At 40.2% G+C, this 27,093-nt stretch overlaps 1 protein-coding gene across 7 annotated transcripts in view; it reads left to right on the top strand.

Moving 5' to 3' along the window:
• MACROD2 (mono-ADP ribosylhydrolase 2) overlaps positions 1-27,093 on the top strand; it is a 741,850-nt gene that overhangs the window by 623,917 nt on the left and 90,840 nt on the right. For 5 of the 7 annotated variants that reach the window (XR_009727138.1, XR_009727137.1, XR_009727136.1 and 2 more), the window contains one exon: positions 2,675-2,748. Coding sequence is in view for 3 of the 7 variants with exons in the window: in XM_061364765.1 (XP_061220749.1) it covers positions 2,675-2,748 (74 nt within the window). In the remaining 4 variants the exon portion in view is untranslated. Of the gene's footprint in view, positions 1-2,674; positions 2,749-16,476; positions 16,516-17,576; positions 17,604-27,093 lie in introns of those variants that run through there. The other 2 variants (XM_061364763.1, XM_061364762.1) reach the window with 2 other exon arrangements.

Below are 27,093 nucleotides of genomic sequence, written 5' to 3'. Positions count from 1 at the left end.
ACCTTACAGCTAATGCTTCTTTGCCTTTTTGTGCCCTTGTCCTTTTCAGTATTCTGGAGGAGCACTCACTGCAGTAACATGGGCCAGTGTCACTCATTACTTTACCTGTTTTATCTTTTGTGAAATTGAGCCTTTAGCCAGAATTGCCTGAGCTGCTGCTCCAGCAGTCGGTTAACTGTGAGGGTCCTCGAGCTCATTTCTCTCAAGTAATTTGATTCCCACGTGCTCACTGAGATTGCTTTCTTGCTGAAAGGAAAAGTGGGGAAGGGGGTTGGGTGCACGTGTGGGAGCAGACCAGGAATATTATGGCAGACAAATGTAGCTTAGAGAGACAAACAACGCAAAGATGTGTTTAAAAAGATCCCATCTCGCTTTATCTCCCTTTAACCCAGTCCTGTAAAACAACATGTTTTTCTGCTTGAGAATCGGGGACACAGGGTCTTTTGTGCTGGAGCAGGGTATGGATCGGGAGGCTAAATTCCATCCTGCTTCTGTGTAAAGCAAATAAGGCGATCGTTTCATTAAAATTACTAGAAATGTGTATAAAATACTTATTAATACTTTTTGTAACTGGTCATAAAAGGCTTCTATAGATTTCAAGGTATTTTCTGAAATCATACACAGAATTCAAGGCTTTTTACTTTGGCCACTAAACTATTTCTTTTATATTGTGGTTACTTGGGAGTAATTGAACACCAGTTTCCTAGATGAGTTTCTATTTAAGATAGGTTTGTATGGCAGCAGCTTCCTAAATAATGTACAATTTCTAGAGAGATTCTGTAAAATTGTCAGTGCTTTATCACAGGTTTGGATGAATACCCTGCTGCAGGGGAGTGAAAAATAAGCCTGAAAAGTTAATCTTGCTGGAGGGAGAATTGTTCTGGAAATAAACCATCCAGTGTATAAACAATGGTGTATCAGTCGTCTCAAATACGCATTTGTCCCTCTGCATGGTGTTTGTTGTGTGTCCAGGCAGATCTACCATGCTCAGGCTACAGACTTTCAATGTTAAAAGTCCCAGTTTGTTAAAGAGGATATTACTAATTTGAGCAGACGTTGTGCTTAGAGGTCTGTTATTTTGTATGATGAAAATGAGGCTGTTGGAAGTCCCTGCTTTGGGTTTCATTAGTGTTCATTACTTCGTGCCATAAGAAATATGCCTTGATGATAGCGGCAGCGTTATTAAATGTCACAGGAATATATTTTCCTAGCATTAGTGGAAGTATCCACAGTAACACTTGTAGGATCTTAAATAATTTTCCATCTTGGACCCTGAAAAAAAGAAAAGACATTTAAAAAATAAAAAAAAATGCTTTATTGAGAAATGGGTTAAATGTCAGTATTACCCAGACATTAACTATTTTACTTGCTACACTTGCTGGATGGTTGTCACCTACCACTTTAAAACAGTACACACGCTGCTGGACAAAATCCTTGCAAAGTCTAGTTACAGGGAGTAATATTTGGGGGATGTGACTCCGTGTGGAGGGATTCTCTTCTTCCCCCTGATCTATCAGTTCACAAGTTCTGAAAAAGGGTTAAAGAAGATAAGAGTTTGGATGATAACAGAATGAGTTTGGAGGATTTCCTGGGGTAACAGTTGGACTTGATCTTAGAGGTCTTTTCCAGCCTAATTGATTCTATGATTCTATAATGTGTCAGGTCAGTAAGCTGGACAAGTCAACTAATGTGCGATGTGTGCATTTCAGTTTATGGTGCAGGGGTGATTTACGATGTAAAAAAAGGCTGGATGTATGCCAGCTGTATGCCAAATTTCATGACTGTTTCTGTCTTGCCCCTTTGCTTGCTTGTATGCTGTGCCTGCAGCTCCACCTCTTCAAAGACTTTTCTATTAACCTAACCTACTGAGAGCTATTCATACAGCTGATGGGGTTTTATTTTTCAGCCCTCGCAAAAATGATTTGCTGCCCTCAAGTTAGGAATTTATAGGAAAATTAAATTAAGGCTGTCTAAGTAGTGAAAGCATCTTTAGATTTGATAGATAGAGACCATCAAAGCAGAAAGTCTGCATCCCTGGAAAGATATCTGATATTGTTTATTGCTAGTATATCATGCAACATCAGGCCTTAAATTCATACGCTTATGCTTCATGAATGCCTTAATTTCCAAAGTTGTTTGTTATATTTTAGGTCACAAACGCCTGTGGCATTGGGGTCATGGTATTGTATGGTTCTGCTGACAGATGGATTGAAGAAAGAAAGCTTTAAGAAAGCATTTATACCTTTAAAAAAATCTCTGAATTACTATTCTATGATTCTATGATACTATGCAATGTAAGCCTAGTATGTGTTATTGTGATATATGTGTTGTATTCTTGCCTGCTTAGGATGACACTTGTAGCTCTCTATTGTCTCTCCTCCTCTTGAGCAGTGGAGCTTTCCTAGACTAGAGTTTGAAATCATAAATAAATAAATTAAAATCCAAGAAAATAATCACCAGCTCTATTTCTAGTTTGTTTAGCTAGGTAAAAAAAAGTAATTGATATTACCTAAAGTAATTGATGTTACCTTAATACAAATCTGTGAAGGAGTTGTCCAGCTGTATTCCCAAAATAGTCCAAATAGGTGGGGGAATAAGCCAACAGAGTTTTGTTTTCCTGTATGTGTAGAAAAATGCGTGCCTTTTATTTATCTCTTATTTCTTCTGTCTTTAGGTTTTCCAAATGAGCCTGCTGCTGTCATTGCCCTAAACACTGTTAAGGAATGGTTAAGCAAGAATCACAATGAGGTATGGAATAAAATATAAATTTCCCAAATTTCTCTTTGAGATTATTGGTTTTGACTCCAAAACTGTGGAGAAAGTAAACATAGGCTGGAGCCTTCAAAGTATTTTATTACTTAGTTGTAAGACCGATGAAATCAGGTCAGGACAATATAGCTGGTGAAGACTGTTATGTTTAAAAGCTACACTGGAGTTGAAGGGAAATACCTTTGTTTGAAACCATACTGTGTGTTTCCTGTGCATTGTGATCTTTCCTGGCCAAGTAAAAGACTATTCTCTTCCTAAAGTGCTTCTGAGCGTCAGAGTTTTTGTGTAATGATGAGGAGATTTGTGGAAAGGAAATGTATATACCAGTTGTCAGTAGAAACGGGCACCAAAGGTTAGTGGTGTGCCAGGGGTCACTTTACAGTAAAGACTTGTATGATCGTGTTTTTCTGTTGTCAGTTTTTGGTTTGCTCACAGTTAAGCATTAGTTTTCCCTGGAACACTCACCAAATATGGGGTACAAGTGTGAATTTGTAACAGGACTGGTCCTCTTCCAGTGACAACACGATGGTGATTATTTTTACAAGGCAAAACCACATGCGTTCAACAGAATGACCTCCCTATCGCCCCTTCTCTCTTTCTCAGGTTTGAGTTCCTAGCAGGCTGCTAGTTCCTAGCGTTGATTTGGAGAAATGCAACAGAGAAGTGACAGGACAAATAAAGTAATCATGATGTCTTAAACCGGAGATGTGCCTGTTTCCTCCTGGTGACAGCCAGCACATTTCAGACAGCTGGAGTTGTTCAGTATTTTGCCTGAAAATATGTAACAAAGCATCCAGTGGAGAAGCACTGGATCCAGGGGCATAATTAGTAGGATTTTTCCTCTAGCAGCATATTCAGGGGGTCTTTTTCTCCTCAGAATCTGATGTGTGAGGGTATAAATTCAGAAGTTTTATGTGGTTTGTTTTGGTTTTTACCAGATGAAATGAAAGGAAATACTGTGTTGAGATTTGAATGCTAAATTCCAGAAGGTATACTAAGGAGTATATGTACATGTTTGGACACTGGTTCTTTGTAGTTGTAGTCTATTAGTATGTCATCTTAATGCTTGAGTGTAAGGTTAGAACCTCTATGTTTGTGCTGCTTTGCCATCTTGTAATTTCTCTGTGTTGCATTCTTACCACGTAATTTTAACAAATAGGCTAAAAATCTTTTTTGGCTCCAGAAATAAGCATTTCTTCCTCAAAAGCTGAGCATGTATTGTACATACATCCCTTAATTACTTTTCTCTTAGTGATATTACAAGAAACCTGACTTCATTTGGCAGACTGCCTGTCTGTCACCTCTCCTTCCTTCTTTTAGTTAGTGTGTCTCTTCCACATTTTTCTGGTTCCCTCCATGGACTTCACGTGAATTTCTCCCCTTCTCCTTAGAAAGATCCAGGTCTGTTTTGGAAGAATACTTACAGTTCATAGCAGGTAGTGATTGAAGTGACAGTACTTGTGATATATGTTCATTACCTGTGTTTGCAAAATGCCACTGTACTTACAGTCCACGCAGATTAGTGTAAGCTGTGAACATTGACTATGCATGATTCCTCCTTTCTCACTTTGTAATAAATTCCCTTCTAATTCTTGGCCTCCTAGCTCTAAACCTCCTGTCTTGCTCCCCACAAACTCCAATTGGATCTGAAATCTTTTTAAGTAAGTAGCTGTAGTTTACAATGCTTGGACAGTGAATAGAGCCCAGGCTGTCTTGACTACAAAACAATAGGTAAAAGCTATCTTACTGAGCTTACATCACAGCTGGGGTTTGAATTTTGGACTAGTATAGCTAATAGTTGTTATAGTAAATGTTTCCTGATACCCTGAATGCCAAACTTGCCAGGTTGGTCTCATGCTGTTTGGTGCGATAGAAGATGTACATGTGATGAGTTTGATGCAATTATTGTGTATCAGTGAATACGACAATTCAGATCTAGTCCGCAAGAGCTTTTGTCATTTTCAGACGGAGTACTAGATGTCGGGCAAAATACATTTTGAGAGTCCAGTTACCGATAGCTTTGTACTTTCCTTGTACAAAACTTCCCCTCTTCATAGGGATTTTGTCCATCTGCTGGTTTGAATTTTAGACTATGGCATGCTTGCATGCTCTACACATCATAAATAGGTCAGCAGCAAAATAAAAAAAGTGAACAGTTGTATTGAAGGTAGCAGTAACTTGTGCAGTGAGATCTTGGAGAAGCATACAATTGGATTGCTGTTGTTTAATGCATATAGCATGGTGAGCCTAGTTCACCTGATTTAAATGACCTGGCGTAGCTCTGGGCCAGGTTTTAATCTGATCCATTTCATATTGTGTATATTTACTCCTTTGGATTAGATTTTTTGGGCTTTGAGTAGTAATATTATACATCACCCAAACCTTTCCCCAAAGTAGCTCATCATACAGCAACAGAAATGAGACTTTGCAAGTCTCAACAGCAGAATCTCCTCTTACTGCAACCATACGATATTATCCTTCCTATAAACTTCTGTCATAAAAATAGAGCAACTCCCACTGCACTCACTGGATATTTAAATTCACATGTTCCAGTCCGGGAACAAAACCTCTCAACGATTTGCCACGAGGCCAGCACTTCAGAGGGCTGCCCATGTTTCACTCCTGTTCCTGCTAACCAGAACCACTCCCCTGGCGCTGGCTGTGCTGTCAGCATGAGTCAGTGTGTCATGCTAACAGCCTCTCCTGAACAAGAGAGGCCTCCTGCACTTGGCTCTGCCAGAATTAAATGAATCGGTCTGCTTCTTCCCTTCATTCCTCCTTGTGCAATCTACCTTGCCTTTGAGAAGGGTTCTGCTCCTTTAGTCCCGAAGATGCTTGGCAGGCAGTTATTCCCTGGGTAATGTTAGGTGCTGGTTGTTCTAACTCAGATCTCAAACTCTTCGAGTGTAGAATGTGAATTGAATGAATTCAAGGAGTTTTGGTGCAGGATGGAGACCATAGCGATAACCTGCTCACTGGGAAATTTGCCTACATAACAGTATGCTTGGCAACAGCAGATAGGTGGGTAAGATGGAGACCTGACAAATTTATAAGTCTCTTGTTGTGCTCTATAGCAGCAGTGCCTTATCTGCCTTCCTGCATCCCAGGAAACTGTGACAAATTTGAGAAAGATAAGGCAATATTGTTGTTTTCTCCTCTCTACCTTCCTGTAGTGCTTCTCTCCTTTGATGCTATAATGAAGATTTTATCCACACTGATATTAATTAAAAATACAAATAAATCAGTGGTTATATTCCTTAGCCTGGGGGCCTGAAAATATAACCTGAATGATTCCATTCTTGCAGCTGCATTGGAATCCAACAAAGTTCTCTGTCGTAGGATTTGCAAGAAAAGTGATTTGCATTTAATAAAAGGTTTTCTTATCCGAGTCCATGGTTGTGCTTGACCCCTCAGGTGTTTGCATAAAAACTTATTAGCATGCTTAACTCTGATGTCGCTCAGATGAATATCTCATTACCATGCAAATGGAGTTAGCTCCTTTCTGAGGTTAATTGTTACAAAGCAAGAGAGGGATCTATTGTAATTTAGTGAACAGGGAACACCAGCTAGGCAGGGCAGCAGCCATCCTAGTCTTAGCAGCCTAAAACTTAACTACATAAAGTCCACTAGGGAAAACAGTATTGTAAGTAAGTAGTGGTTTGCACTGAGTTGTATGTAACACAGCACTGTTCTGGTCTTGCAATGCAACTCTTGGTCAAACTAAGTTTGGGCCGTGTTTTACACCAGAGTCTGCTGACTTGCAGCCAGAGGGCAAATCTAGTTTAGAAGCTGGTAAATGGTGTTATACTGTAAGTGTAGAAAACCCTTGGAGCAAACTGACAGGAATGGCCACAGTCAGCAGTACTGGTTAATTTACTGCAGACCACCTAGGCTATCTCTTTAGCAAACTGCATTTTCACATTTCACAAAGTGCTCTAGAGGTTTAACACAATTCTTCAGAGCACAAAATAGAATTGGATCCCATCCTTTAGAAAATGATACACTGGGATTCATTTAAAAATGCTTCATACGCTCTTTGAATGTTCTGAGTGTTTCTTTCTGGGATAATTTGGCCAAGTTTGAGATATTGCCACCTGATTTCCCATAATGGTATTGCAAAAGAGTTGTGAAATCTTTACATTCTGGACCCCACTACATTTTGGGGGGTGACAGGACAGTGTTATATTTGGGGTGTTTGTGGCAGGTATCTCTGAACACCTGCAATGTTAGAAATCGTTATTTATTTTCAGTAGTACACTGTGCTTCTCAAAAGGGTGAACAATAAAAAAGCTCACTGTATGCCGTACCTTATGTGTCACTGACATGAAAAACCTCAGGACTGTTTCACTGCTCAAGAGCAGACTTTAATTTAACAGCACATTTAGTTCAAAGTATTGTTCTTTCTCTTGCACAATATCTCAAAACATTTATTACGCACCCCAGCAGAACAACAAACAGCAGAGTGTGATTGCAGTATATGTTCCATCCAAATAACTGATGCAGATTAAAAGCACATAAATGGAAAATCAGTCAACGTATTCCTGATTCCTTTTCATTAGAATCACTACTGAGGAGACACTTTTTCTTATTTTGCCTGAAGTATGTAAGATTTAAGTCTCTGCGTTTTAGCAAGTGATTATGCGTCATCCCACTGACAGAAGAGTTTTGTGTGTTGCCAGCAAAAGAGGATAAGCAAAATGCTGGAGCAGTTGAAATTAGTGGAAATCTGTTTTGGATAGGGAGAGGAGAAGACTTTGATCCCGCTGATAAAAGCTGTGTGAACAATTGAGCTTCAAAGGATGGGGAGGGTACGTAGGAATTTGAGGAAGGGACACCCTGTGATGAGGAGCTTGAGGGGTTATGCTCTTTTCCTTGTTCTCACAGACCTTGTCACCCTGATGGTATGGTAAGCACGTGCTTCCTCCTGGTCAAGAAGGCCACAGTAGGGCAGTGAGGGCAGCTTCCTCAAGTGTAGGATGCAGCTTGAGAGGTCCAGCAGGACTTACAGGAGCTGTGCTGTGTTGGCCACCCAGGCCTAAGCCTATTTTGAAGAATCTCAGCTCAAAGAGTTATTTTTGCTGAAATAAATAGAACACTGGTGCTAAGTGCCTCAGGGAGGACAGAACCTCCCCATGGACTGGCTGATATGACACAGGACCCATAGGGGAGGTATTGGGCTCCAGAGGGATATCTGTGTACTAGGCAGGATATCTCAGGCACCTAAAATAGTGCTAGGCACTGGTGCCTAGTTTGGAGAGAGGTAGATGTCCTGCTGGCCGGACACTGTCCAGGAGGACAGAGCAGATGGAGTTGCCACTGTTCTCTGTTGCACAAGGCAGGGTAGTGTAGGTGTGCCTCAGTGAGAGCTCATAGCAGCCTTCCAGTATCTGAATGGGGGCTATAGGAACGCTGGGGATGGACTCTTCATTAGGGACTGTAGTGATAGGACAAGGGGTAATGGGTTAAAACTTAAACAGGGGAAGTTTAGATTGGATATAAGGAAGAAGTTTCTTACTGTAAGGGTGGTGAGGCACTGGAATGGGTTGCCCAGGGAAGTTGTGAATGCTCCATCCTTGACAGTGTTCAAGGCCAGGCTGGACAGAGCCTTGGGTGACATGGTTTAGTGTGACGTGTACCTGCCCATGGCAGGGGGGTTGCAACTGGATGATCTTAAGGTCCTTTCCAACCTAACTATTCTATGATTTTATGATTTGGGGATAAACCAGCATGATCACAAGTTTGTCTTACGTGCAGCTCTCTGCAGGTAAGCATGGCATCCATCTGGGTACCACATTAGTCTGGCAGCGCCTGCACTGTGCGGTGTTAGGTAGGCATGTACCTAGCAGGTGTAAGGCAGTGGGTTAGGAATGTGTCTCATGTGTCTCCCTTCAAAATCAGGTCAGGCAGCTAACAAAAGGTTGTTTTTACCTCCTGAGCCCATGAAAACATCAGGACAACCCAATTTCCCTATTTCTGCAGACTGCTTGCCTGAAGGATCATTCTATTATTTATTTTCTTTTAATTTCTCTTTCCCCCTCCCTTCAGTGGTCCCAGCAACCTAATTTTGGCTCTTCATTCTTCAGAGACAATTAAGCAAAGTGGCATCTTGAGATGAGGTCTTGCCTTTATCTCTCCAGAAGGACGCAGATGGAAACACAGAGTTGGAAAACATTGTCTGATGCAGTTTCCTTTAATGTAACCTCAGTTGTATTCCCTTAGGCAGAGCAACTGAGTTTCTGCATTTTTTTCTAAAAAGGAGTGGGGAAGCAAGCTGACAGTGTTTAATTAGTGAAAGCAAATATTTTATTGGTTATTTTTAATAACTAATGCAAGCAACTGCCCCTAAGATAATATTACTTTTGGTTTTGCTTTGGTGGTTTTCATGCTTGCAGTTTTAGAGCTGAAAACAAAACTATAGGTAATTTAGAAAATATATGTATGTATTTATGCCTAAGGTGAGATCTTTTATGACAAGGCTTGGGCCTGCAGTGATATGTATTTATTTTAGAGTGTATTTATTACTCAGAAATAAAGCTCTGATAATACAGGTTTTGATTGAAGCCACTGACAGATCCTCAAGGACAGTAAGGGTGCCGATGAAAATTCAGGCGGCTATTTCGGTAGCTCTTCTCTGCCAGTATCATTTGATTAACATAATCTCCTCCCCTCCCCCAGCACTGTTCTCTTGGGTAGGTTAAAAAATGATCTCCTTTCTATTTCTACATTCTAATTAGGTGGTAATCATATGCTGCTCTGATTGAAATGAAAATCAGCCATCATGCCACTGTCATCTAGCTGAAGTCGAGGAAAAAATGCTTTTCAACTTGTGCAAAATTAAAATGATTTACTTGCTCTGTGTAGCTGCTCCCTCACTGGGCTCAAAGAGATTCAGTGCTGTCCCCAAAGCCCAAACCTAACTATCATCCCAACAGGCAAGTCATTTTCTGAAATGATAAGTAAGCCGCCAAGGCAGCGATGCTTTCTTGTATGTTCTTCAGGCTGCTATTTAGGTAGAAGGCTGATAAAGCAAAGCAGACAAAGCCCGTATTCATTACACATGATACTTTATTTATTAAACTTAAAAAGCTTTTGTTATTTTGATAGAGCTATGGAGAGAAAGGCAGGAAGGCATCCCTCTTGGAAAGAAATGCTAGAGCTTGTGATTGCTGCGCATGTCTCACATGGCCAGAGTCCGAGTTACTTGCACCCCAAATAAAAATGGGGGGCTGAGGGAGGAGTTGAAAACACTGCTTCCTGTTGTACTCCATTCCTGTTCATAGCATAGGTGTTTTCAATGAAAACATCTTTGTAAAGATTTATATACTCGTAGTGTACCTCATAAATAATGTCTCCTTTTAACTCCATTACAGCTAATGAGTGTCGCTAATACAAGTCAGGTCTCTGCATGGGTTCTTTTGTGTTTACAGTAGTTAACTATCTAATAATTGAAATTTGTCAAAGCATTTATTCTTTTTATCCTTACAATTTAATGGCAGTTCAGTAACAGGAACCTGAATCACTCAAATTCTGCAGGCGTGTAGTTAAATTAACAAAGTTTTTGCTAGTTCAGGGTTGAGATTTTAGCTTATTTCTTTGATTTTTTTCCATCTGATTTCTGTATGTTAGGAGGGGGCTGGCTGCTGTAGTTTGCTCTGTGAAAAGACCTTAAAAATAAATAGAAGCAATGTTGTATTTTTTCCTTGCTGTTACTTCTTGCATGACAAAAAGGATCATGATAATGTCCCTTTATTTCAGTGCTGGCTTTCGGCCAGAAATCCCAATATTTGCAACTGGCTCGTCAGTCAGCCCAATGCAGAAGAGATTCAGCTTTCCTTTTAGGAAGAATCCATTATTGATGCTACCCTTCTTGGAGGCTCTTGAGTTTGCTTGTGCTCCTAACTACATGGGTGTGTAGGAATAGGGAAATAAATGAGGAGCAGCAATCTGTGTAGTTCTGGTGAGGTACATGGATAAAATACTTTGTGTAACAGAAATTGCTGTTTCAGTCTTTGGTTTTCTTTTGAGCTCTTTAGATTAATAAATCTGATTTATGTTTTGCTGCACTTTCATGTCCAACTGAACTGTGTCCATGGATTGCAGCTGGATCTTAGCAGGAATTGAGCTTAGATGGGGTAAGAGGAAGGAGAGGCAGAAGAACTTATGCCTCTTGCTGTGTGGAGATTTGCAAGAAGGTTCCTGCCATGAAGACAGAGTTTTGGGAGGCTCGCAATGGAAGCTGTCTGCTGAGGATGGGTATGGCCAGGAAGTTGCCAGCAGCAGATAAGCCAGGTGCCCAGCTGAACTCTGATGCCAGTCAGCATCCAGACCTCATCAGGGTGCTGGCAGGAACCTAGACACGGTCCCTTTAGCTCAGCTTGGGGCAGGAAGCCCAGCGCCCAGCCTCCTGCTCCACAGCCACAGCCTGCAGAGGATGGTTGTGATGTGGGGGTTTCCTTCAGCCACAGGGGTTTCAGTTCTATGAAACTCACTCTCAGGTGATGTGTCCATCAGTCTTAGACAAGAAATATCGGTTCGTGTGACCTGGCCATCTCCACATGCCCTGAAGGTGCTTGAGCTGTGCAGCCCACCATGTGCTGGAGGCACGTGCGGCTGGGGTGGACGGCTACCAGCTGACGGCTGTGCTGCCTGCCCAGCCACAGCATACAATGCAGTGTTAAGTGAAGCCACTCCGCTGGCATGGGCAGCGGCCCTTCCACACGAGCCAAGAGCACATGCTTTGTTTTGCTGGCACTTTCCTGGCATCCTGCAGAGCGTATGATGTCTGCTTTTTTGGTGTTCTGTTTCCAATAGACTCACGTAGCTGTCTTGCTGCTGGAACGCTGCCACTTCTGTTTGATTGAAATTCAGTTGGGTTGCCTGCGATCTTCCTCAAAGCAGAATGTTCAGCATGGCACACGAAGGTGGAATAATAGTAAAATACCAAACTACAGTAGGTGGGTCTCATACTGGAGCACCCCTACAGGGGGTGACACTGGTACAAGCTAGCCAACTATAAAAGGGAGTATTTTGTGAAGCTTCATTCTGTCTTTCCACCTGAGATTTTCTCTGGCCAGCTCCTACCCTCATCTCTGAGCATGTTAGCCATCCACAGTAGGTCACAATCAAATCTATACCAAAGGAAGTTCACATGGATTCTTAAAGCCAGAGTGCATTCCCTGTGAGGAACAAAATGAGTTTATTGCTGCTAGACTTGCAGCATCTTGACATATAGTTTGAGATATATGATTCTGACATTTAATAGGTTAGATGATATTGGCCACATACTTCATAGGTTCTGTATCGTACTGTATTCCTGGGGAGGTGAAAAATGGGTCTGTCTATTATGTATTAAATGACAGAACAGATGAGAAGAGCACCGAGGATGTGGTGAGCATCGTCAATGGGAACCTGTGGGAACATGGGAATGACTGGCAGGCTTCCAAGATAAAATACCTCATAATTAATACAGAGCAACTTGTTTAAATTCAAATGTGAGCACAGTTTAAGGGTGTGTGTCACCTGCCTGCTTAGATTTCAGGGCAGATTCCGGACTTCAAGATGTGATTCTTCAATTTGCTTGGGATTAATGGAAAATGTAGCATAAATTAGCTGAGCTATGGAATTCTTTACTTCAGTAGGAGCAAGCGATGCTTCCTGAGAAGAGTTTTTGAGCAAAGGCTACGAAAAGAATTGCTCAGGTTCTCGTCTGGCTGCTACTCTCATCTCATATGAGATAAGAGTGTAGGTTAAATTTTACTAGCTTAAGGTGTTTATAGGTACTAAATCTAAACTGGGTTAATTTATTAAAGTTGTATATTTTGTTTTTTACATTAAAAAAATAAATGTCTGTATTTTGGGACTAGTAAAATAACTGGTAAACAATCAGCGGTTAGGAAAAATACTGGCTGAGGGTTAAAGCAGAATTAACCAGGTTTAAAGCAGTATAATTTTACAGCTGAAATGGAAGTCACTATGGCACAGGGCACAGATCTGACTTACAGTTATGCTTTGTAAATAATCATATTAGCATTGCCCATGTCTCTCTGGTTTTCACCTGTCTTCATCCTGATTCAGGAGTGCATTTTGCTATTACCAGAATTGAATTTGGGATGCTTTTCTGAACCAGGAGTATTGAACTTTTCTGAGACAGTATATTTGTCTTGTTTTTGCCATTAGACTAAAAATACCACATGCTAATACACTGCTGTGCCCCTTAGTGCTGAAGTCTGAAATAAACTCCTAAGAACCAGCTCCTACATGTTCAGCCCTGTGATCACTGCACAGTAAACCCAGGGGATAGGTGTCTTCTTGATTTCTCCCCCCTGCAAGAAACTGGGGCCTTTCATGAGCCCATCTCTGAATGTCCTGGATTTGATGAGGTGCAAGGAAGGGATTTTTCAGGCTCTGCATTCTTTTCTGGCTCTTCCATCTTGCTTTTCCAAACACTTAAAAGGGGCTGTGTATTTAAGCCTCAACTCGGGGAGAGGGTTTTATACATGGCTTTCAGCCTTTTCTGCTGGAAGTTTCACCTTTCATTTACTGTCCCTTTGGGTTTTGTAAGCCAAAAGGTTATAAAGCCTTAGTCTTCTATTTGTATATTCCTAGTCGTCTTCTTTAGCGGAGATATTAATGTATAGCTATTGTTCTATTGCTAAGATGCAGTATATTTCATTAATTTCACTAATTCTTTTTACTTTCACGTTGTTTTGTGAGGGTGCATGTAAATGCCTTTCCCATGTGTGGAAAAAGTCTTTGAACTTGCACTGCTGCTTACTGTTCTGAGGTGAATGCACAATCCTTGCCCTAATACAAAACCAACTTATCACATAGCACTTTGACTCCCCTGAATTTAATCTTGATACCCGTCAGATGATAACCTCTTCACTGCAGACATTTAACAAACATCTTCCTTTGGGACTTCACAGTGATAATATATGATCTGCGTCACAATAACCTCATGATGGGGGAATGTTTCAAAAGGCACAGTAGAAGTTATGTGCTTTAGTCCTACTGGCTTTCACTGTGACTCTGCTGCCTCAGTGTTGTGTTCTCTGTTAAAATCTCTCCCTCATTAATATTTCCAAAGCAAATATATTTCCCTTCAGACAGCTGAGGCCCAACTGCCCTTTATTTTTGTTGGGTTATAGGAACATCAACACAGCTTCATATAGCTTAAGTTCAATATATAATTAATATACATACTTACATTTGCAGAATACCCTAAGTATTTTTTTCCAGTGTGACTTCTATGGGGCATATTATATGAGAATAGAATCTCATTATAACAACAGGTTGATTTATGTGTGTGTGCTTCTCAGGATGGGGCCCCAGTCTTAAGGGGAATTTGGAAAGTGCCTGGCATGCTGTTGGCACCGAACCTCCTATTAGCAGCATGGAGTTGTGGATATAAGAAACTGCAGCATCACAGATGATCAAAGATAGTTGTAATTCAAAGCTCTGAGTGTAAATCCAGAGGTAAGCTTCTGTAGGCTAATGCTAGTCTTCAAAGCTCTTCTAAATTTTAAAGGAGAGAGAATGTTTGCATCCCAGTTGCTAATGAGGAAGGGCAGGCGTTAGTATCCTTAATGGTAGCAGCAGTAGTGTTTGTTACAGGAGGTAGATGGAAAAGGCTGAATTTGCTCCCATGTTGAAAGTACAAGTACTTACAGAATATATGGTTGTATATTTACCAGCTCTTGTGGTGGTATGAGCAATGTGCTTCAGATTCTGCAAGGCTCACTTTGATACAGAGATGTATTTGAGGGACAATCCCATCACATGCAATTTATAGCCATGGTATGACAAAAATAAATCTAGCTGCTCTGGTGCCTCCAAATAGCAGAAGCTGAGAGGGAAATAAGTAACCGTAAGATTGTGCAGAGGCTATTAGGAGAATAAAGAATTCTTTACAGGTAGATAATAACAAGTATAAATATTGCTTCAGTGCCAGGTTTCAGTGAACTGGGATTTGCACATAATAGTCAGTAACCTGTCCTTACGGGCAATTTATGGTTACCTTCTAGGTTTTGTATGGGGGGAAAAAAGGGATCCTGCTGAGGTCCAATGAGCTAAGGCCTGCCAAAGAGGGCTGATGTTGAGCCCTGGATAGCTATGAAGAGTGTGGGTGGGTTTTTTTTCCCTTTGTTCAGGACTGTGAGTAAGCAGGAGCAAGGCAGGCTGACACTGTATTTTACTGGGAGTGTGGCAGGAGCTTTATGAGTGAAGTGGTAAGAAGCTATTTGATTTGGCCTCTTAGTTCCACATAGCCTAGTTGAAAGGGAAAGCTGCAATAGACCTTGAAAGTGCAGTGTTAGCTACCCGGTTTTCTGAAGCTTGCTGGTGGAAGAAGTTGATTTTGGATGTCCTACATATCCAGAGCAGGTGCCTAGAGTAAAAATGAACTCCCAAGCCAGGGATTTGGCAGGTTCCAATACATGTTGCTCTCCCCTTGTTTGTACCTTCTTCCCCTTTGCAATTTTTTCCTTTCAGTTATCCCTGTTCTACCTCTTGTGTGAGTGGTGAACTTGTCTCTATATTCTGCTCTGTTGCCTGGGCATTTAACTAAGTGCTGTGGATCAGGAGAGAGGAAACAAAGACTGTACCTCTGCTCCGGGTCTATTTTGTGTGTTGCAGCTGTTGCTTTTTAGGTAGGGATTTCAAGTCCAACTGCTCCTTATTGACCCTGTGGGAAGTGGCAGGTTGAATCACTTATTTGAAACGCGCATTCTCTGTTGGCAGGGTTCTTGAGAGCCTTATAATGGCACAAATGATGTTACTTGCTAGTGCAAAAGAAAGTTACAATTGGGTATAGCAATTAATATGCAATTAGGAAGGCATTCTTTTTTCTTTCCAAGTATTTTTTTTTCCCCAGTTATTTTTAGATTTGAATTGACTAAACAGTGGAAGAATTCCTTTTGGAAAGGAGGAGGGGAGTAGTATTTTTTTCTGCATTAGCTTTGATTTTTCCTCCTGCAGGGACATGGAGAAGCAGAGACAGCTGTTATTTAAAACAAAATTGAACATGAAATGCTATCAAGCCATTTACTATCTCTAAACTCTAACACAGCAGTCCTATGTTTTAATGATGTATTGTTTATTGTGTGCTGCATTACTGCTCAAACTTACATTTGTTTAGAGAAGTAAGGAGATTTGAATGTAATTAGAGTGTATCCTTCTAGAAACAGTCTGTATGTGCCATCTAAGGTATTTTGGTAATTCACTGGTTTTGCTGGCTAAGGCAGTGATGCGGCCCAGCAGGATGCACAGAGGAAGGGGTTGAAGGGTGCTGGGCTCTGAATGTGTTGAGATGTCAGCATTATCAGAAATGACAACATCTGTGAACGAAAGAACAGAGCAATCACAAACTCCCTTCAGCCTTTGGCACCACTGCTGAGGCTGCCAACAGGGGTGTCAGCTTGTGCCAGCTCCTGGAGCATGTTTTGTGCTGGTGACGCGTGTCGCTTTGGAGCTGGATTGAGACAATCGATGCATTTCACACCGGCCGCCAGGCAGCCCTGCTCCCAGCTGCTATATACTTTCAGACACGTGTCACCTGGGCTGTGTTTGCCCTAATGATGGACAAGTAAAAAAGGCTTTGTATTTTATAATAGTCTCCAGAGCTCACATCCCAGTTTTTTACTAGATTAATTAGCGCCGTGTTAGTGCTTCCATAGAGTCATGCAGAGCCATTACCTTTTTCTTTTCCAGATTATTTTCTTCTACATACTCTAGCAAGTGGTTTTGAAGAAAAGTTCAGTGCCATCTATGAATGGAAAGCCATTGAGGGTACATCATTTATAAAGCTTCATCAAATCTTAGAATACCAGGTTGGAAGGCCACTCAAGGATCATCTGGTCCAACCAACCCTCACCCATGGCTGGGCTTTTGCTGAATTATGAGCCTTGGCAATCACACTGACTGGCATTTTATTATAGTCCCCCATCTCAATTCTGTCTTTACCCACCATGTCTTTTTGTATATGTAGAGTGAGATTATAACATTTTCAGATAAGATTTCAGTGCTCCCCCAAGACTTAGCATAGAGTTGCTCTCATCCACGCCTTAGATGTGAAAATATATGACAACTATGGAGTCTTGCTGGCTGGTTGGCCTCTGTGGGCTGTTGCTAAAAGAGGTCAGATTGGATCTGTGAACTTAAAACCACAGCTATATTAATTAAGGTGATAGGGAATGCAATATAATTATTCACAAAACTGGGTCATAATTCCTTTTTCAGTTAGTCTTTCCAGCATGTTGCCACACCACAGTGCTTTCCATTAATAATGAAGACATTCTGGAGAAATGGTATTAGCAGCTGGTTGACTGTAGTTAATTGATATATTATTGTATTCCAGCACATTCTGTCAGGAACTGCTGTGAATGGCTTACAGGCTTCTAGGGAGAAATAAAGCAGAGATAACCAAAGGAAAGTTATTTTAACTTAATGGTTCTCAGGCTGTGTATACCCTGATTCTAGGAAGCAGTTTACTAAAATATGTAGAGAATTTTGATTTAAAAATAATGATGTAATGGACTTTGTACATTTTGCCTGTGGGAATAGCATATAAGCTCCTGTAGGAGTAGGGCGATGCACTGAGCCTTTAGAGTGCTTTCAGATCTGAGGGACTAAACAACATAAATCCATTCACTTATGGATTTAATCCAGGCTGCTTTGTCAAAAATTGGAGTAATGAATTGACAAGGAGTTTAAGAAATGAACCATGTATGTAACTGAGGCATGCTAATTACTGCCTCCCCCCCCCTTCCCAAAGTTAGCAGAGCTTAAAGTGAATGCATCTTTGTTTTCAGAATGAGGACTAAAGAAGAGAGCCAGAGTGAAGCTGGGGAAGTTACTTAGCAAGCCTTTCACCTCCAGGTCACCGATTCAAATCCAGACCATTCTGTTCATGCCTGAGAGCTTTTCAGCCCTTGTGCTAGCATGGCCGGCAGAGAATGAGATGGAGAATGTGGCTTTGGTCCCTATCACAACTGACATGACTCTGGTTGAACTGATGAACGTTATGTATTTAAAGAGTCTTATTCTGCAGTCACGGCACCCAGCTGGAGATTTTGCTTTTTTCTCCAGAGTAGCTGGGATTAAGCACAAAATAGCAAACGGCAGCCTCTAGTGCTGATAGTTTCAAATGTTCATGGACGTATAAAGGAATTTGTTCTTAGCTGTGCTTATTGAAGGAAATGGAAAGTGAGTACTTCAAAGGAACTGAGCTATTTGATCATGGAACATTTTATTGTACAGTTAATTACGTAAAATAGGCTGAACTGAGATAGAGCTCTTAGTGACTTTTTTGCTGTGTGTATAATTAGATACACAGAGCTGTTTCCTCAGCCAGTGTCAGTCTGTTTAGCTCTATTTAAGTCAATTTGCATCAGCTAGGAAGCTGGACCCCGGTCTTTTTGGAACCGTTGACTGTTTATTATATCAGAGCCACACAAAGCCAAGTTCTGTACCCTGAGGAAATTCAGGCCAAGATGTATAAAGTAAGAAAAATGATACTGTGCTCATTTTTAAAGTAATGATGGGCTAGTCTCAACCTTCAGTGCTTTTATTTGAAGCCTGTTAGAACTTAACAGCAACTGGATATGAAAGTAAAGAACTACCATGGTGTTTGGGGATGTACTTGCAATTTGGAAGGAGACTTGTGCTGGGGGATTTGGTCTTTGTAGGCTGCGATCAGAAGGCAAAAAATAGCAGGCATGGAAAAGTTTGTCGGGGGGGAGAAAGAAAGGACTGACCTCTAGAAAAGCCTTTAGCTCTTTAGAGTTAGTAATGAACAACCAAGGTACAGTAACAGCACTCTGAATGCTCTTTTCTGTTCTTTCACAAGTGATTTACATTTGAAAAATACAGAAGTTTCCCATATGCAAGCTTCCAGATTCTGATTTGAAAAGGTAATGTAGGAAAGTTGTTATTTTTAGTGTCATCAGAATTGAAGTTTGAGGCTGGTAATACTGTGATGTTTCCTACAGCTGAAAACAGGGAACCCAAAAGAGTAGCAGGCTTCTGTATGAATGAAATGATTTTGAACAGTTATTTCTTCAAATTGTGCTCAAGCTGTTCGCGGATATTCTTAGCGCTGTAGACTTTGGAATGCTCAGTTTCTTGCACTCTGTTTTTATGTTCTTTTCTGGCTTTTATGCCAGAAACAGGGTTAACAGGAGCATTACATATATTTGTAAGATACCAATGTCTAACTTACGGGGAGTAAAAGTCCTGTTTTGCTGAATTGAAACAAATACGTCTGTCCTGTATTGGAAAGACCTTAATACAGCGGAGATGCTTGGCTTCGTCATTGATATACATGAGGTGGTGTTCTGTGGAAAATGTGATGTTTTTCTCAACATTCTCCACTGTTGAGTTGCTGTTTCTCAGTCCAGGACAAGAACTGCAGACTCTGGTCATTGGTTGGGGTTTAGCACTGTGCTATAAGGTTAATGCATCCACGAATGCAGTTGTGCTTGTTCCGTTCCACTCAGAATAAGAGGAACTATCCTTCCTTATGGCGTAGTCAATTTATTTGGTAGTTCTTAAATGCTGATGCTTTTTAACAATCTCAGAATAGTCACATGATAGTCAGAGTAGTGTTCCCATGCACTGGGAGGAATGGTTCATGCAGCCTTTGAAACAACTTCATTTCACTTTCATATGTATGTACAGCAATTCTGTAACACCTTGCATTCCTCTGTGGTGTCAAAGCAGTTTAGTTTAAAAGCGTATAACACACCTAGTGATTAATGAAGTTGCAGTTGTTTACCTCAGAACTAATTCTGCTTTGAAAAGATGGTTTGCCTCACATTAATTATTTCTGTATTGTCCTTATTTGCATTGCAGGCATTTCACTGCTCTTCATCTTAACTTATTAAATCCTTTTTGGTCATGCATGAATCTGGACAGCTGGATGCCACTAATGGGGCGGCTAGTGCTACCCAGTGGTCTATAATCAACATTCTGTTGCCACACATTAGTATCACACTGTATGCCTAAAAGGACTCGGAAGTTGATTTGTGAAGCAACAGCTGATTAGGGATGATTAACAAAAGACTGGGGGGTGGTGAATATTGTGTAACACTGCTTCCATTCTTTGAGAATCCAGGGAAGAATGGCATATCTGATATATCAGTGTGAACAAAAACAGATGAGCCATTATCTAAATGTTTTTATCAGTAATCGTTTCTCAAAGGCTGTTTAAAACCAAACACATTTAACAGCATTTAAAGGAAAACAGAGGTGGAAATAGTCATAAAACCCTGACAAAGAAGATATGCCTGTTTATTTTAAACAAAAAAAAAACGTATCTATTTGTTTCTATGCAGTGTCAATACAAGATGACATGATAAATATATAAAAATGCTATATTACTAAATGTACCTAAAGTGCCTTGCTAAATATAAGTCTCTGACACATTGAGACTGATTTGTATTCTGTAAAGAGAAACAATTCATTTCAGATGCAGAATGAGATATGCTGGAAAATCTGAAGTTTCAACAGGCAATCTTGAATGACCATTGAAAAATATATTCAATGGTTTCTATGTAACCTGACTATACCTTCATAATAGCTCCATTCCTTCAAGCTGCTCCGTATGCATCATCTGCACTGCTATGTGGGACAGCTTCCAGTTTGGATGGCAATGCTTTTCTTCATTAAAAAACCCCAACAGCAAAACAGACCAACCACAAAACACCTTTCCCCCCACCCCCCAATAAAGACAAAACAAAACCACACCAAAAGCCTGTGTGAATCCAACTCTTCCTCTTGCATGTCTTTCCTCATACTTCATGCTGGGGACCACTGTATTTCTCTGTTGATTTGCTCTTTACGTGCTGCAGATGGCCAAGAGAGTAAACCTCTCTTGCTGAGATGTGGTTTGGAATGGAAAGCACTGCTCATCTTTGCTGCTTGTATTCAGCTGTTATCATTGCTAGAAGAATCATTCATTTGGGAAATGTCCTTTGCTGTAGGACTTTGACAATACTGCCCTTCTTTTAAGATGCTCAGCCTCCCAGGCTAAGATTGGATGTAAGCAGGAGTTTGGAGAGCAGACAATATGGCATTTCCTTGTTTCAGTGATGCTGTGAGTCCAGGTATAGACTCTGTTTACCAGGAATTACTTTAGGGTTTAATTCTTTTACAACAGGAAAAGGTTATGATATAGCTGCCTCTGGAAATGACCCATCTGGAAAGGGCTAAAAACCAAACAACAGATTATTTTGCTATAAATATCAAAATATTGCACAAAGATTATACATTACCCTCTTCCTTACTTCCACTGGCCACTAATTAGAAGGCAAAAAAGTTTGCTTTAAAAATTCAGAAGAAAGTGAAATACTCATTGCTCCACTCAGTAGTAAACCACAAAGAGATGTGAATTACGGAGCTCTTGGTGTACTGCTAAGGTGCCTATAGGCAGAGAAACCTAATGCAGTCAAAGGGTACATAAATAGCCCACTAATGTACAAACTGCTTCAGTTCATCACTGTAGTGGACATTATTAAGATAATTATTTCTCCTTCATGACTTGCTATTCTCTTGTGCTGTTATATAAATCAATCCAATCTAACTAATATGTTTTGAGGGACAATTTTCATCTCTTCATATCAAAAGGGTTTATTGTAGAAGGCAGTCTTATTAAAGATGTGTCGCTTCAGAGATCTGGTAACAATAAATGCTCAGCTGTTCATTTACTGCCAGGTCACGTTTTGGTTAAAAACAAAAGCAATAAAGGAAGTGGCATGTAAAAAAAATTGGTTGCCTACTTGGTGCCCTGGCTGGTTCTGTTTCTTGTCATTTTGTTTTGAATAACATCAAGTTTGGCTTAAAACAGTGTCTTTGGGAAGTTTTGTTCAACCTCTGAAAGCTCGGGAGGTGCCACTGTAACATATATAAAATGCAGGTCAAGGTCCAGGTGGAAATTTGTTCTTGACCTAGGTCTTTTGTTTACATCTTATCTCTTTGCAGATCATTTGTTTGATTAGTAGAACACCTGAATGTAAAAACAGAAGCTGAGCTCATAGGTCTGTGTTTCAGCAATAGAGTCCTCTCTTCCTGCTCTGTTTCTAGAGCAGCTTGGAAATACTTCTGCGTGTCGAGAGCTGTGGATTGCCAGCCCAGGGCCATGTGCTACTGAGGTGAACAAAGGCAGGGTTTATAGTGGTTTACAAAAGTGGTCTGCAGGAACCTAGATACTCACTCTGGAAGGCAGTATAGAGGAACCTGTGTTCTGTATTAGAGATGCATCTTTTGTTTCTTATGGAAAGAACAGCATACAATCTCAGTTGGAGTCTTTGTAAAATACGGTTCTTGATGTTCTACTCTCTTATATGAGACACTGCCACTGTCTTGTATGAGACATGAACAGTGCCAGCTCATTAGTCTGCAAGTGCCAGTTCTAGATATATTTTTATTAGAGAAATGATAGTGACAAACAGAAAAGATTATAATACAATTCTATGAGTACAATATTAAAAAGTTATTATCTCTGTGACTTCTCCCCCCCCCCGTGAAATTCTGTGTTTTCTGGGGTCAGTGATACACTCCTGTTATTTAGAATACAGTAGGTATAGATTAGCTATGTTGTAGTTTTATTTTCAATTAAAATATATCCATCGAGAAGCCATAGGCTTGTTCACAGTGGAGCACTGGGAGTTACATTTCGTTAAGCCTTCTGGGGAAGGCATCAGAGGCCTACAGTTGGATGGGTTTGAATGAATACAGATATGTATTTTTTTTGTTGTTGTTGTACTAAGCCTCTGGGAGATGGGTTTGAGATTTTGAGGTCTGATTATTGCCAAAACACCTACAAACTTTGCATCTTAAATGGAAAAAAAATTAAAAAATGTCCATTTGCTATGTGCACAGTATGGCAGGAACTTTAATACTGAAGAGAAGGCAGCCTCAGAAAGCTAGATCGAAAGTACTCAGGTTTTTAATAGCAATTTGCATCTTCAGAATGAGAGCAGGAGAACATGAGGTGGTGTTTATTATTGCAGTTGTAAGCACAATAAAAATTACAATAGGCAACAAGTTTAAGGCAGGTCTGTCAAAGTGCTTCACATGACAACTCTTATTTGCCAGCAGTTCTGCTTCCAGAAGCATTTTGCTTTGGTGAACAAATTCAGCAAATGAATGCTAACATGTTTGCACATGGCATAACAGGAGTGACTGGCCGTTGTTGATAAAGATGCAGCACCCTCTGGTTTTGTTCTTCTTCATCCACATGGAGGTGAACTGGGAATGTGCAGGCTCTTTATCTCTTCCACATGAATTGTCTTTGCTGTGCAGTGGCAACACTGGAAGCCTGGGCACTTGCTTCTCGTTTTGTGAAACAGTGAAAAGAGTCAATTATTTTCAGTGCTTCAGAGACTGGTCTTCTGTAGGAATACTTAAAAGAAAAGAAAATGACTACATATTAAAGGGTGCATTGACTTCTTTTTGTATACCTCCCTCCTCTCCCATTTCTCCCCATACAAATAAAGAAACAAAGCAGCAGCTTTCTGACGTTCATCATGAACGTTAATTACACTACTATCTTCAGCTTTCAGGACTAGGAGATTATGAGGAATGTATTAACCATTTTGGCTTTTTGAAAGCTGTTCATTATTAATACGGTTAAGTAGGAGTACTGGGTCAGAGTACAAGTGAGGAGAAGTGCACATCAAGAGTATTCATTTGATTTTGGAATAAATGTTTATTTCATAAAGCACTCTTTAATTACTTATGGGTAAATATATCAGGGGAGTGTAAAGTGTAGTCTCTATCTCAAAACTTCTTTCCCTGGTCTAAGCAAGGCAAATCTTTTCAATCTTGAATTAAAAATTATTTTTGGGAACAAACTGTGATTCATGTAGTGCAAAAGTTATGAGTTAGCCTATTGATTCGGTATAATTCTAATTATTTTTTTGATGTAGAACAAGATCCATTCAGCATTTTTGCAGCAGCATCACTTGCATAATAAAAGCTTCAGTAAATGTGTTAGTTGTAAGGGACCTAAATGCAATCTTCCTCCTGAAGAAATCCTAAATTAAGTCCTCCCGTACTGTCATTATTATGGAAGGATGCTACAACAAACTGATAATTACTTGACAAGGCAGATTTATAATTTAATTCCAATACTGATTCTTTTAGAAGCAGCACAGAAAACATTTCTAGTAAATGCCAATTTTAAGTCATACCTAGAAATCAAGTCTTACTGTGAGAAAATGTGATGTTGGAGAGTCTTTTTGAGTAATACCAAAGATCTCTAGAGATATGTTGACAGGGAAGCTATTTCAATCTAGACGTACCCAATCTACTTGTTGTAATAGAAAAGCAGAGTTTCCAAACAGTGGAAGAATTTGACTTTAAACTGAAACTGTAAAATAAAATATACAAAAGAATAGTTTGAAGAAATGCATGGAGGCAATACATAAATGAGGAAAGTTTCTCGCCACTGAAATATGATTACAATATCAGTGCAGCTTCCTGGCTCCTGCCAGTGAAGCCTGGAAGCTTTATCGTACATGAAGACCTGGCCCTACGTTTTATCTAATATCTAGCTAGAGGCTATTATACCCTAGCAAAGTACAGTATCATCTATATCTCTCCAGTTCCCCATTGTAGAACTGTAAACTACTAAGTCACAGGAGAGAACTGGACCATGTTGGCATGTTGGGTTGTGTCTTGGAAATCAAATTTCTTTTAATGACTGGGTGGGGATTTGATATTTTTTCCACTTTTTCCATTATTTTTCAGTTTAACCATCTCAGCTTGGCCACAGATAACTTTGCATTTAACATCTCAAGTTTCTTTTCATCATCTTGTAAAATTCTTCCTTTGGTTTGTAACAAGAGACAAATGAAGGTGTTCAGGGCCATTCTTGAGTGAGGTTTGTGAATTTCATCTGATTAATTTTACCTTTCTTAATGAGTATTCCTAATCAAAAGGTCAGAGTTTAAAAGCAATGTAGCTTCTATTTTAATCTAATAAAAAAATGCAGCTTAGCACATATTCTCTTTTGGCGATGGCAGTGAACATTGTTTAAGAACACGGGCTTCAGAGAGAGCACCTTGCATCTGGATGCTACACTGACAAACTTGCCAACATTATTTGTACTGTAGCTGTTTGTGCTGTATTGTAGGAAGTCTTCCGTGCTTCCAGACAAGGCATGCCAGACCTTTTTCATTACTAGGCTAATGGTAAGGAGGATGTTGTCTGCAAACATTTTCTTCCTCTTGGTGCTTGTATCACCGCAGCGTAACAAAAGGTCATAAATGGACAATAGGGAGGAGTCACGAGTGAATTATTCTTTTAGCTACAAGTGTGTCACAGTCTTTTTATAAGTTCTTGATTAGGGACATGTCCCTTGAGACCTACAGGAAACTGCTGAAGTTTGGGGGTACTTTTCTATCCCTTTTTTCTGCATTGGTTTAGGCGGATACAGCTTGTAAGTCTATCTGAAAAATACAGATAAAACTTACAACTGGATTGTATGGGGTGGAGGATGTTATCGTTTCAGTTCTTTGTTTAAAAATAGTTTCTTTTTCTATACTGAAAGTCTCCATGGATCTGTGTGTGTTGTGTACATGTTTTGCTAACTCTGAAAATTGTCTATTCTTAGAATACATGCGTATAGGCATGATGCTGTAAAGGCAGAGGACGGTTTTAATAGACAGCATTTGGTTGAAACAAATAGCTGGTTTTGTATTATTTTTTCCCACTAGTTCAAGGTCTTCCCCAAAACATTCCTTCATTTGCCTTTTTATTAGCATTGGCGAGATGTACACAGATCTCCCTTTCCTGCAAATAAGGCTTTTTGCACAGGTAGAACAGAGGAAGGAGTGATTGCCCACATCTAAGAAAGTTGCAGCTGACATTTTGTATCAGTTCACACTTCAAATACTCTATTGTGAGGGGTTCCATTTTCAGTTGTCTCCCAGAGCATTCCCTATTGCTGGGGAGGATGCTACTGAATTGCTGTGTGGGAGAGAATCCTTTTTTTCCCCAAACAGGAGCTGCAAGACTGTGGCCAGTGCAGAAGTTTTCCTGAATTGAGCTATATCAGATGGGCATGCAAGCTGTTGGAGGGTAATCAAATCAAAGTGTCCCTGCAGTGCTGCCTTTCACCTCTGTTTAGAAGCAATATGTTAGGTTATCTTGTCATGGGATAATTTACTTTCAAATACTGTCTGTTTTCTTCCCTTGCCAGATTTTCTTTTTACGCATTTATCATCCCCATGTTGAGGCTAACATGAACTCTAGAAGAATCTCAGTCAGAGAGGTCTTTTAAATAGAGATTCAGGTAGCATCCAGTATCAACACCATGCTCAATATGCTTACAAAAATCCCTACTGGGTTTTACTCTATGTTCATTCTCCTATCAGTTTTAGATGCTTTTACAGTACTGTCATCATCCTCCAGGATGCAAGGGATGGGGAGTAACATCTATAAAAATACAGTGATTCAGTGACCCAATAAAGCTGACTAAAATTTGGATTTATTACCAGAGGTTTTGAAACTTTGCCATTAGCCCCTAAGCTCAAGATGGATGTGGTGCATTCAGGCAAATATTTTACATATGCTTATGTTACTCCAATTTTTAAGGCTTATTTCAAGCGTATCTCATACACCTAGGAGCCAAAGTCTCATTAACTTTCAGAGACAAATCTCAAAAGCTTTCCATGGGAGCTAGTGTCCTGAATGACTAAGTAACTTTTGGAGATGTAACTGGAGCTCCTATGCAGTGAAGTACTTCTGACAGTTTTATTTCAGTTGGACTTGGATACCTCACATGGAAATACAAACGCTCCTGAGCTGCCAAGACCGTGCCTCAGAGTAATTGTCACCGTATGTCCACTGTCACTTCTAGTCTAAGGTTGCTTCCACCGATATCATCCTATGATGGTGCTACTACATCATAGGCTGGTTTGTGGGCACCATGCCTAGGAGAAAATCAGTGTACCTTAAAGCAAAATGATAGTGCTATTACTTTAGAAGGTCACTGCACATCTTTTTGCCATCTGGCATTTATATCTTACATGAGGAACCCTTCAAAATGACATTTCAGGTAGTGAAAACTAAACCATTGTGAGGCCTGGTACATACCCATGAACATATGTACCTCTGGTACGTACCACTGAACCAGTGCCAAAGCATTTCAGTGTTTTTCTGTGGCATCAGTGATTTTAAGATCTGATAGTATGAAATTATCAGAACCAGAAATTCAGGCTTTCCACTAAAGGCAAGTTGGATGCCATTATTTTGTGGTGCTCTAAAAGCAAATTTTCCCAAATCTTTCAACTTTAGTAAGTGCTTTTCCTAAAATGGTTGTAA

Source organism: Neopsephotus bourkii, unplaced genomic scaffold (genome assembly GCF_033783945.1).
Source record: "Neopsephotus bourkii isolate Nb327-2 ecotype Australia unplaced genomic scaffold, CSIRO-AGI_Nbou_v1 NB_1250, whole genome shotgun sequence".
In the NCBI taxonomy this organism is placed as follows: domain Eukaryota; kingdom Metazoa; phylum Chordata; class Aves; order Psittaciformes; family Psittacidae; genus Neopsephotus; species Neopsephotus bourkii.
This window is presented reverse-complemented; position numbering and strand designations above follow the sequence as displayed.